We start from the raw sequence: 13,427 nt of genomic DNA, 5'->3' as shown, positions 1-13,427 counted from the left end.
TGCAATTAGCTGCATTGTAAAGAGAGAGAAACATTGGAGGTGAGGAGACCAGGCTGAGGAGAGGAAGAAGAGAGAAGGGGGAGGAAGAAGAGGAGGGATTTTGGGAAAGCAAGACAGCCACTGTGCTGGAAAGACGAGAGGAGAGAGGGAGTCGTGAAACAAGTAGGCTAAGTGTAGAATGGTGAAAGTTGTCAGAATTCCAAAAAAGACTGTCAGAAAAGAAGAGGAAGACGAAGAGGAGGCAAAAGAGTGACAAAGAAGGAAGAGAAAATAAGGGGGGGAAGAAAAGGAGAAGAAAGAGGTCTGCCAAATCCACAACTGACACACGTAAACCCTGGCCAGCCATCCATCATCCAGGATGGACAAAGTGGAGCGAGTGATGAAGATGGTTAAAAGGATGTCACCGAGGAAGAAGAGGAGAGAAGGAGGAGGGGGAAGAGGGGGAGGACCAGGAGAGCTGGAGAGCCCGGACACCTTGTGTGATGAACTCTGCCGTTTCAGCCTCTGCATCAGCGGTGAGAGGTCGCACCACTGTGTGTGTGTGTGTGTGTGTGTGTGTGTGTGTGTATGTGTGTTTGTGTTCATGAATGATACCACAGCAGTGTGTTCATGTGAGCGCATGTGTGTCTGTATTTCAAAGACACTGCTTCTGAGAGAGATTCAGAGAAATGTGTATGTGTATGTGTGTTTCTTTATTCTGCATTGATAGTGTAGCTAATCTGCAAACCTATACTTTACAAACACACCCAGTTTAACAAGTGGACTGCTTTGGTTGGATGGAACATAAAGATACTGCAACAGTGTGTGTCTGTGAGTGTGTGTGTGTGTGTAGGGAGGGGGTCTTTTTTCCCTCTGTGTTAAATAAAACATGCAACAAAGAACATTCTAGCACTTTTGACTATGTATTTAGCATATCTGCTCACAAATTCCTGTTCAGTGTAGGTTTTATGCGATGATCAGAAGACTTAAACTGATCCGTACATTTCCTTCACAACTGACCTCCCTGATCCAGACTAGTGTTTACAGCAAAGCCACAACTAGCATGACATTCTTAAAAAAACACTAATAATCTTAGGGAGGAAGTCAGGGTAGATGGTTGGGTGTGCACAGTGTTTGACTTCACCACTGGAGATCAGGCTTCGTGTCCCATCTCTACAACACTGGTTTGTTTTAACCATGAACACACACTCTTCCAACCTTAGCCAAGCAGTTTTAGTTGTCTTAATCAGATCTTAGCCATAGAGGTGGCAGAAAACGCTCATGTCAGTTGTTTTCAAAAGTTGCAAATAAAGCAGCATGTGATACAGAGCAGGATACAGCCTGAACAGGACACCAGCCAGATCTGAAACATACAGACAGCCATTCACACTCACGTTCACACCTACAAGCAATTTACACAACCTGCATGTCTTTGGAGTGGTCAGACACTTTTATTTCAAATGCATACCATCCTTCCTTCCTTTTAGTGATTTACATTGCTCCTTAGGTATTGTTTGCGCTTTCCCACTGTTGTTAATACTTCTCACTGGCAGACTGGGGCATTCTAATATTTCTGAACAATGAAAAACAACAACTTCCAGTAAGCTGATTAATGACCAACTGCACTGTATCTCCAATGAATTACATTCAAATGCAATAACTCTGCACCAGCAATAACTTTTTGGGGAAACAAATACAACAGCAGAATATGTAGGAGACTGGAGGAACGTGGCACTGCTGGGATGACTTAAGACATTTTCTCCCACAGTGACAGAAAAGTTCGGCTCTCAGTTTTCTTGTGGCACTGTTTTGTTTTGCATTGCTGTTCAGCTGGCTTAATTAGTTAGTGCTACCATTTAATTAGGTCTGAGCTGGTTAGTGTTGATGCTACAGTTTGTTAGGTACCTCATGTTCTTCAAAGACTTTGGAAAGTGTTTCACAGCGAGTTCAGTTTTTGTGAGGTTTATTTTTTAACTTGCTTTGATCGTACAACAGCTCAGTGAAGAGAGCGAGAGGGTGAGTGTGGTAGAAAACGTATAGAGGAAGAGGGTATACAGTAGTAAATGTTAATGTGCGAGAGAGGGATGTGTGAGTGTGGCGATTTTCCTCTGCCCCCCTCATATATCCTTTCATCAAACAATCTTTTTAATCACTCAGCAGAAACTGCAGCAACCAGACTTCAAACAGCATCAAACAACCATCTGAGAACCAAACATTACACTGCAGGCGGGGGTCACTTTGAAACAAGAGGGAACACAAGCATATCAAGGCAAACATCCCAATACCCCCCCTCTGTTCCAGCACAATAGATGATGTTTTTATACTCACATGACATATACCATTTGCTGGATGCTTTTATCTTATGGCAACAGGAGATCATACATGTTTATCATGCATGGTATGTATCCAGAAGGGTGGGACCAATTGATTGCTTTACCAGTATGTAATATTGATATTTGCTTCTTATCTTAATGCTGGATATCAACCAGAGAATAATCTTAGTAGACAGTCACCCAACTTTAATAAGCAACTAGCAAGTTTCAATAATAGTTTTAATTGCATCCTATTTAGTTTAGTTGTGGTTGGTCTAGGGGCCAATGACAATTCTAGATCGAGAGTCCACAATATACTTTTCAGGGGAATCGGACATTGCTGTATTTACTGTCCTTTTCCAAAATTCACATAACCTCATTGACTAGCGGATCTGCAAAATGTAAAATAAGCCTACTAGAAGGCTATGGTGATTGGATGAATTACTCTAGGTGGCTCTTCCTTAACGTATTGTAAACAATGCAATTGACTCATGAGTACTTGAAAAGTGTTATGTTATGATTAGGCCTATGTTATCATTTGGTTTCTGTTTATAACTTCAAAACTCACTTCACTATTTTGAAACCTCTGTAGAACCTTTAATACGATATTGTGTTTTAATGGTGCAAATGGGAAAATTTATAGGCTTTCCACTTTGCATTCCACTTAGGTAATATTTATTACAAAACGTGTACAATTCTTTACCATTGCTGCCAGGAAATGAGATTGGCACCCATTTTGATATACGCTAAAAAAGTGAAGTCAGAGCCATGCCAGTAGTAGCTTTGGGAACAAACTCTTATGGGCTAAAAGTGAGGAGTATTATTTTCCCCCTTTTCTGGCTGATAGTGCCACGGAAACTTTGGTCCTCCCATGAGAGTACAGTGTGAGCTCCAACTGCATACAACACAGTTCGACTGGACCAATCTCAGACCACTTTGTACAGCTAGACTCAACTATGGTTTCTCAGTCCATGCCTAGTTTTGGAAAATGCATTCATATATAATTTTTTTTAGATAAACAATTCTTGGACTGGCATACTTGTAAAGAAAGATGTGTGATATAAACCCTCATTAGTTTCATTGGATAGTTGTTTTAGAAGCTTTTCCACTCTGACATATATAACAGCTTGAAAAGATAAACTTAATACATGTAATGTTGGCACAAGGCATTAGCCAATCTGGGACACAAAGATATCTGTTAAACTTCCCAAGTCCTATCAATCAAAGACACACACCTTTGGCAGTACAATTCAATGTCCCTTGTTAACGGCAGGTCTTATGGCACTCTTCATTCACAGCTATAAGTGCAGTGGCTGACAGATGGTGATAGGCACAAACTACAGTAATGTAAGAGAAAAAAAGCATGGAGTACTTTGTCTGTTGTCTCTGAACAATGGATGTGTATGTGTACATGTCTGTGTGTAAGTGTTCAATGTGTGTTAGGTGGAAAATAAAGAGAGACATTACTGGCTAGAGTGATATATGGGAAAATTATGGAATGCTGGAAAATAAGAACATTGCCAGGCTGGACCATTATATATGTCTCAAAACATGATGTTCTCTTGCCAAAATGGTTCTGTGCCACAAATGAATGTCGATAAAACTACCAACTGTCATGAGCTCAATTTGAATGAGTATGGTAGATGTGCCCTGCAGCAAAAATCTAAAATAACCCTTAGGTGAATTAGTTGAAAGCCAGGGTAAGGGCACCGGTAGAAAGCAAACTGCACATGAAATCATAGTAAAATAGCCACAATAACTCAGTCCATATGTTGATATAAACGCAATGTTCTCAAGATGTTACCATTTACGTATGGCATGCTGGAAAATATCTAATGTCTATAAAAAGACACTGGTGTCCAAAGCTATTTCAATTTTTAACTAAATGTAAAAAGTGCATTTTGGATCATTTATATCTTACTTCAGTTATTTGTTGGAGTGGGGCAACATATATACCACTGAATCCACCGTATACAACAATATTACTGTTACTAACAAAACTGAGAGATTAAGTTTCATTAAAAAAATTCCCTGTGAAGTATATTAAGCCAAAAACTAATTGTTTTGTTTGTTTTTGTGTCAAGACAAGATTGTAATATTCATAAAAGGAAAATATGGCAAAAATAGATGATGGAACAAAACTTAATGACATTGAAGAGTGATAGGTTGTATGTAAAAATGACAACTGATTATGATACTTTAGAAGGATCAAATGTGTCTTAGAGAGACTGTGAATATGGAAGCCATCTCCAAGTCTCTAATATTGTAAAGCCTTTTCAGACGTGGTTTATGCATCTGTGTTGTGGAACCTAAATATACCCAAAAGCTGCTGAGCCTCTGCATTATTTCCATGAGAGCCAAATTTTCATCTCAAATCTGCATCTTATAATTGTGCCTCCCGCGCTGAAATCATCAGCTCTCAACTCCAGCTGAAATTCTGCAGCAGCTGACAGATAATGCAAACTAGATGTGTGATTGGGATGGGAAATACCATCAGCCGGCAGCTAAATCCTGCTCCAGCAGTCAAAACTCCACCTTTACTGGAGCTGTGGATAAACAAACCCCACATGCCTAAACATTTCAAAGTTTAGGCATGTACAGGGTGCTACAGAAAGGTGTTTAACTGGTACTCTGTGACCTTTTCATTTAACTTCTAAGACACACTGCAGCATATCAAAAACAACAGAGTTTTGTTCTGCCTAAATCTCAAATTCAGACTGCAGCAGAATATATCATCCTTCTTGAACTGCCGTGTTTCTATAGTATCCCAGAATGGACAAACCAAACACTGGCCCTGGATAGGAGCTTTTGCTTACATGTGTGGAACGGGAGGGTGAGGCAAGGGCAATGTAATCTGCAACTACACTGCTAGATGCCACTAAGTGCACAATTAACTAACATAAATTGTAGATACTATAGTAGGAAGGTTAAAGAGAAAGCTGACTTCAAAACATTTGAAATGAACTGTACTTCACCCTTCAACCAATCCACCAATCATCACCCTATTATTTCCTACAGTTTAGTAATTTACATCCTATTTAACTTTTTGCCCCCACCATATCCCATTTGTGGATAAGGTGTCTCACTTTTTATAGTTGGAATAGGAATTTGCATTTTAAAATCATGTTTATTTGAAAAACAATTCTAGAGGCTCTGCTGGTATAAAAATATCTCAAAAAGCCAACTTACAGTGACAATGGGAAATGATTATTAACCACAAATGCCTACAATTATTTGGCTTCGGTTGGTGTGTTTTACAGCTCTAACAGCCAGATTGGCAGCAAGCTACTTTCACATGGGAGGCCATTTTCATTCTAACCATCTCATCATTTGTTAAAAATAATGAATCTGGCAGGTGAGCTTGGGAATGAATGTGCTATCGCTGCTATTGTGGACAAAAGAAATTATTTCCCTGGCTTGTTTACAACAACTGAAGTGGGTGAAAGACCTGTTGACTAGAAAACCTGAGTGGATGCTCATCAAAAGCATGACAGATGGAGAAAAAATTTAAATTAGCCTGCTGAAAGCTGCTCACCAAAGCTGAAGAGGCTGAACAACATCCACAGCTAGCTAAATGGTTACATCAGCATCAAAAGAGCAACAGAGAGGGGAGATAATTGAATATGCCAGCAAAAAAAAAACAGATCACAGCAAACGGAAGGCACCACACAGGGCAGGTAATGAAATGTGACATTAGAAACCTGCTCCAAATGGATAAATAACATCATACAGATAGCCACTACAGCACTGCCTGAGGTAAGTACAAGTATCACTACTTTTCTGTGCAGTCTTATGGTCTTGTATGACCAGTCGCTTAATAGTTTTATGGAGGGTGACACTGGAGTGAATTTTCCACTCCGACAAAAATATCCCTGGCCCATCCCAAACCCATGACATTGTAAAAATAAAGAAATAAAAATCCTGTCTAAACATGTACTCATTAACACTGTGCTTTAGCATTCACCATTATGCCATAATTGGATTTTTTGACCACAGACTGCTGTACAGGCCAGCTTTTCTTTCTGAAACACATGTTAAACTTAGATTAGTTACATCATAACTATGAAGTCCTGGGGTCTGCTGGAATAGATACGGTAAACTTTTATTTTAATTAATACACCACATTTTACTCATGCTAAATGAGAAGCATCAAGCTTTAAGTTTATTTTGTGCTATTTAGGACTGACCTCTGAAAGGGTTGAGAAGACTTTAGGTTGACTCACATTTTGTCAGTTGAATCAATGCACTTTCATTTCTGCTGCATCATCGTACACAGAGCGATGCAAGGGGAACAGCATGGCAGGCTGTAAACTTTACAAACCAGGTCTTGTCTCAAAATGACCAAACCATGAATAACTGTGATGGAAATAGAGAAGGGTGATGGAAGCGGAAGGCAGTGCGAGGCCAGGCAGTGTGATCATATCTGTTTGCTGCTCTACCACTCTCAGCTTCAGTGCTGAATGCTTATCTTTTAGGAGGATCTATTGATAGAAAAGGAATATAATATTCACTGGTATATTTATATATAATGTTTATTAGTGTATAATTAACTGAAATGATGAATAGTTGTGTTTTTGTTACTTTGGATTGAGCCTTTTATATCTACAGATGCTGTGTATCACTTTTCACCATGTTTCTACAGTAGCCCTGAAGGGACAAAACACACACTGGCATTAGATAGGGAGTTTTGTGATCTGCAACTAAACTGCTAGATGCCACTAAATCCTACACAGTAAGTCTGTAACTAACATTAATCCCAGTCCCAGGGAACCAGCTATTTAGAGTTTTAAAGGCCAATATTTGGTTTTAAATCTACTAAGGTGTACAGGATCAAAGGTCAGTCAGGCTTTTTTTTTTATACATTTACATTTATATAATTTTATACATACACACATTTATACACACAATGGTAAATTACTTTCAGCAGTTTCCCCTCAGGTTTTTTGGGGAAGATACCTGTAATGAAAGTGGTTGACAAAGTTTTTCATTTCAAAAACACGTAACATTCACTGTAGAAAGAAAGACTGAGACTTGATTTTTTTTTTTTTAAAAACCCACAGTTGAGGGGAATGAAAACCTTGATATTTCTGCTTTCAGTGTGAATGACACTGATTCCACTGCCTTCTAACTCTGACTTTTTAATATTTCATGAGTGTCTTTTTACTGCATGAATACATAAGTGCAAATAAAACATGATACACACGCAAGCTTGACACATGAAGACAAAGTGGGAAAGTCGAAAGAGAAAGTGAAAATAATACATTGATGTTTCAAAGCAGGCAGAAACTTTCTTTGTTGTTTGTTGTTTCTTTGTTTTTGTTTGTTTTCATATAATTATCCTCTACCAGGTGTTGGTGCTCTTTGAATGTCATACAGCAGCCAGAATCAATATATTGAAGCACTATACTTCAATCAACTAGTTACCAAAGTGTTCTCTGTAATGTCTGCCCAACAAAAAGAACAACTGCTCTAAGAAATGAACTGAACGTTCAACAGTAAATAAAAAATTTTTTACCCTTGACCTGCACATGTGATTGCTTGTGATGGTAATGATCTAGGCATTAAATGTTATTATTGTAAGAAGCTTCTACTGGTGCCATCTAAAGTTGCTTTTCTTGTGCAGCAAACTGGGTATATGTATGCTGAGAATTAAAGTGTGGTCCAGTGTGTAGGATTTAGTTGCAACTAACTGAACACCACTTGCATCTGTATTTTACGACCTGGAAATGAGAACGGGCTGTAATGTTTGTAGGAGAAACGTGGTGGTGCAAAAACTTGTGCAAAACACGAAAAATGTGAATGGTCCTCAATACAGCCACTGGTTGGGTTGTCCGTTCTGTGCTACTGTAGAAACATGGCGGTTCAACATGGTGGACTACATGGAAGGAGACCCGTGACATCTGTTGTCAAAAACGGGTCATTCTAAGGGAACAAAAACGTGATTCCAATGTGGTGACATTAATGAAAACATACCAGTAAATATTGCATTCCATTATTGTCAATAGATTATCCTACATGTTACACACTGGATCTTTAAATATGACATGGTAAAGATTTATTTTGAACAGTTTTTTTAAAAGGTTAAGTGGAATTTTGTAAAATGGGTACATTTCAAATACATTCATTAAATTTCAATTATAGATTTTTTGTGTTTTAAGCATCACACCTGCACTTCAAACGGTATAGAAAAACATACTGTACTTTTCAAAAAAATGTAATTAACAAGAGACATACTTGACATGCTTGGATGCTGCATCTTTAGCCTTTAACATATTTGAGTGTATTTATTTTTAGGGGCTATTTTATGCAGCTGGAGTGACCCAGTTTTGCCTCAGGGATCAACACAGCTCATCATATCTTCTTCTTATCTAATTGGCTACATCTATAACTAGACTGATAGAGGTATTATCATGTTATCCTTTCACTGAGAAATTGGCACATATTATAACATTACAAGATGGCTTACAATGTGTGGTGACAGTGGCAAACATCTAGATTACGTCCATGACTTCATTTATGTTTTGATATCCTTTTGTTTGAGGTGGCCAATACTGGATTTGTAAATATGTGTCACCAGTAACACATGATTTATATCGACTGTTATGTGCTCCTATTTTGTTTGATCCTAGGAATTTGTTGGGAAGTTTTGATTATTTAAGGTACACATATACTATAATCTGCTATTGTGTCTTTTAAGCTCATGTTGTTGTCCTATTGGGATGAAGCCAAAGACACCTTTCATTTTGTGGGCATATATGTTGACTGAACACGCTGAAACCAAACCAACCAACGTAACCCAATCCTACCAAACCTATTCTTACATACCCTAAACTATTTTTACCTACTGTAACTAAAACCTAACCTAATGTGACAATCTAACCTAAACATTGTTTAATTCATCAATACGGTGCAAATGGGATGTAGGTATCGTACCATCCCAGGCTTTTTTGGTAAAAATATAAAAACATGTAGAAATGCAAAACAAGTAGCAAAGTTGTACTACAAAACACAACTTCAGCTGCCACACTTCACAGCTCCAAATGTGTTTATTTGGAGCAATGAAATTACCAAACAGGTGTTTGTATACTGTAAAAAGAACAGCTTTTCCTCCTCTGAAAATTGCACTGTAACTCAGTGATTCCTAACTAGGGGTGCTTGTACCCCAGGGGGTACGTCTGCAGTTGCTAAGGGGTAATTGAAAAGATTGAAGAGAGCTTAACTTCTGTGTATGTAGCCTCTTACTGAGTATTGAACACTGACATTACGTAGAGAAAACAAATGGTTGAGTTAGGAAGCTAATTATATACTGTATATAGCTAAAAGTAATTATTAAATGGTTGAAACTGTTAGCTGAAGTTGTTGTAAATAATCATGAAAGACCTAAAGTAGTGGATACAATACTGCAGATTGCTATAAGTAATGAATTAACAGTTGAAACAGTTTTCTAAAAGCCTTTGAAAAAATGGTTAAAATAGCTCAAAGTAATGGCTGAATTTCCATTTACAGTTTGATGGGTGATGTTGATAAAGGGGTACTTTATCAGCCAGGGCTGTGGGGGTACATTAGAGTACAAGGTTTGACAACCACCATCAGAGTTTGCTCTACAGGTGCTGAACTACGGGTATTGACATAAACATAAGACAGGAATGACTAGCTGGTAAGATGTGCTATTGTTGCTGTTGAGTAAACTAACATCTTAGAAACTAACTGACGATATGATCATTTCTCAGTCAAAGACAACTGAGACAATGAGGAAATGAAGCCCATTTGTTACCATGTCTGACAGCAGTTTGTGAACTAAGCATTCTACTTACTTAGACTCTGGTGTATTGTTATGGATACAAAAAAATATAAAATACTAAAGGAGATGCTCTCTCACTTTTAAATCACAGATTAATTAGATTTAATTTCACGCTCTGTTAAAGCAAGGTCATCATTTATGCTAATCTAATGTTTGTTATTTAAATTTTTAAGTGTATCTGGATCTTCTGGAATGTTGGGTCTTGGAATCTGTCACATCCACACCACGTTGATACAGTAGATCTTTGACCAAACTGAGGAGTGATACATCATGCATTGTGGGTATGATGATAAATGTCTCAGTGGCTTTAAAATAGGAAAATCCTCCTGGTATTCAATCCTGAATATCAGATGTTATGGCTGCCGTGTCTGTCTGTGTGTGCACTCATGAGACATTTAGCAGCTAAATTTAGGTGTTAAATCCTCCTTTTCTTTTGCTCTCTCATCTCTCCACCCCCAGCCCTCTTTCCATCTGACTCCTCTGGTCTCTCTCTCTTCTCCCTGTCTCTCTGCTTCTTGTTTTGCTCTCTCTGTTGCCCTCTCTCATATTTTGCCCTCAATCTCTCTCTCTCTTTCTATCTCTCACTCTCTCTGGGCGATACTACGGTCGTGTGTGGGCGGATGTTTCATTCCTTCTTTTCGCTTCCTTCAGCACTAGAACCTTCTAACCTGCTATCACTGACTGCAGCTCCACGTGTCACTTATCCTACTGCTGCTGCTGGAGCTGCTTTATTTTGTCTTTTGATTACTAGTCAGGAGTGATTAATGAAGCACTTAATGGAAAATAAATTGAAATCACAACATAAAATGTATGAATATAATAGTAATAATAAATATTTAGAAATGATTGATGACTATCCTATATGTGTAATTATGAATGTATTTATCTGCCACCTGTGGTTAATGTTAGTGTGAATGTTTTATTGCTAATAGCAGTTACAATTGAACTGATACTGTTACATCCAAAATGTCTGATTTGTGGCATACTTAGCATATATTCACAGCTACCTTTTATCTCTCTCTAAACACCCTTGTTGGGCCATTATCTGTAGGTACTCTGTTTTTGTGACCATTTTGTGTTGTGCTAGCAATACTAGCTGTGCTAAGCTAATATGGTGTCTATACAGTATAACATTCTAGGTCATGTTCAGATAACTTGTAGGGTCTATTTTAATGTTTACTTGATGAATTACTGTGTTGCACTTTCTATGGCAACTTAATATTCTGCTTTCAATAGTGGTCCCATTATAAATACTATGCTACTAAGAAGATACTGCTATTACAAATAATAATATCTTAAAAGGCACTTGGGGAGTGCAGACCTCCCCAACAGTCCATGCAAATCTACCCTACACATCCCCAATTGCTTATTTCTTACAAACGTTTACCTGCTATCTTTGTTTCTGCAGTAACATTTGAGGTGGCTGTTGTGTTTTGTTGTACATTTAGTCACTGCACTTTAATTACAACGGGTTTATGCATGCACAACAAATTCTGTTCATTTTGCCATAGCTGGTGTCACAATTGACCTATTTCACAATTTTAACAAATTAAATGAAAAATAAGTATTGTATCCACCCCAGGATTCCACTCCAGAATTTAATAGGTTCCTCCTTGGCCCATGCTATACCCTTAAACCAAGTTTCATGAAAATTGGGCTTGTAGTTTTTCTGTAATGTTTAAAAAAGACCTATATCTCAATTATTATAAATATGTCCTCAAATCTAAGTGTTAGCCATTACAGGCCTCATTAGGTTGAAGATGCCCTTGTCAGTAGTGGTCAGTGCTTTGTGTTTTCAGCATGCCTTAAACAGTAGGTCCAGGTTCAGTTCAATCGCCTATGTGTATAATGACTACTATCCGTAAGGCACAAAGGCAAGAATAGTGTGACCTTGTTATCAGCATAGAAAACCTTTTATGGTGAAGGCTGGACAAAGAAAGAGTGTAACTTTGACATGGGAGACAGCTGTTTGTATCTCATTAACCATGACTTAGATCTTCCCCTATAGCTACAGCCAAGTACTATATGTATTTAAATTATAATCACACCTTACTAACAGTGGTGGCAGTTCAGAAAACGGTCCAATGAAGTGTATGATTTGCAGTCATTTGTAATGGCTCTGAAAGGTACTGACAGAGGGCGTCATTCTGTTGCTGGAGATTTAGGATCAGGAAATGGTTACTATGTGAGAAGACAATGAGAGACTACATGTCTCATCATGTATGTTGGATGACCTATTGCTTTCAGATTGTAACCTGCAAATGATCACGCAAGCTTAAAGAAATTAACTTGTGTGAAAATGTCAAAATCTTTTCATGAGAAGGGTTTCACTATTCCATTTGAGAAGTCAGTCTTTTCTCCTATCAGCCCTCCTAATATCAGTGAATAGCAGCATATTACTCCCCATTTTCTGTCACAGGTTGAAAAATCTCATCTAAGCAAGACATACCTCACATCTCCATCTCCCCACTGATTCACTTTCCATCTCATCCACTCAATGTAATTGATCTCACAAAATTCCATCTTCCTCTATACTTACTATACTCTATACTTCTTTTCTAAGTATTTTGCACTGCATCTAATTCAGGTGAATATAGAAAGAGGAGTTAGAGCTAACACTGTAAGAGCATCCCAAACATTTCTACAATGTAACTAAGTCAGGCTGTTTTCAGTGTGAAATCTTCTCTAAAGACAGTTCATTCTAGCTTTTTGACCTGTCTAGAGATTATTTGCTTCAGTTTGTCTCTAGCTAGTTATCTAGCTCAGAATGAATCAATATTATCACCAAAGTCTTGACCCCACATCAGCCCTTACACTGAAGATTAGCCCCACAGAAAGTTGTGTGTTATATACCCCTGCAAGCTTCATTTGATAAAGCTCAAACCGTGATCCTCAGGAGTTAAGACAAAATCTACATCAGCTGCATTAAAACCACCCAGAAGCACAAGGTTTTAGTATGAGTGCAGAGACAAATGCTGACATCTATACAGCCAGCTCAATGCAGGAAATTCCTGAGGGGACACTTTGGGCCACCACAAGGAAGAGTGTACCTATTCAGTATTGTGGCTGAGGAATGAGTCTTGGAAATTGCAGCAGAGACTGCATCCATCATGAGTCCACCCATCAGAGAGTCCATCATGCTTAGCTGGAGTTACAGACTGATACGTTTGTGTCACAAATTTTGGATCTCATGGGAAAAAACAGTTGCCAGCCTTCTTCCTTAAAAACAATTTTAGAGTTTATTTATTTTATTTTATTTATTTATTTATTTTTGCACGGATTAGAATTACATTAAAAAAACAAATATCAAAAACAAAGATAACAAATAATGTAAA

General features: G+C 38.0%; 1 protein-coding gene across 1 annotated transcript in view; it reads left to right on the top strand.

The window, feature by feature from the left end:
* Positions 1–358: 358 nt before the first annotated feature.
* The window catches only part of LOC118328894 (glutamate receptor-interacting protein 2-like), a 164,366-nt gene continuing 151,297 nt past the window's right edge, over positions 359–13,427 (top strand). The window contains exon 1 of the mRNA XM_035662820.1: positions 359–515. Coding sequence (XP_035518713.1) covers positions 359–515 — 157 coding nt within the window. The remainder of the gene's footprint in view (positions 516–13,427) is intronic.

The sequence above is a fragment of the Morone saxatilis genome, unplaced genomic scaffold (assembly GCF_004916995.1).
Source record: "Morone saxatilis isolate NCDOM2014 unplaced genomic scaffold, NCSU_SB_2.0 Contig18, whole genome shotgun sequence".
Taxonomy (NCBI): domain Eukaryota; kingdom Metazoa; phylum Chordata; class Actinopteri; family Moronidae; genus Morone; species Morone saxatilis.
This window is presented reverse-complemented; position numbering and strand designations above follow the sequence as displayed.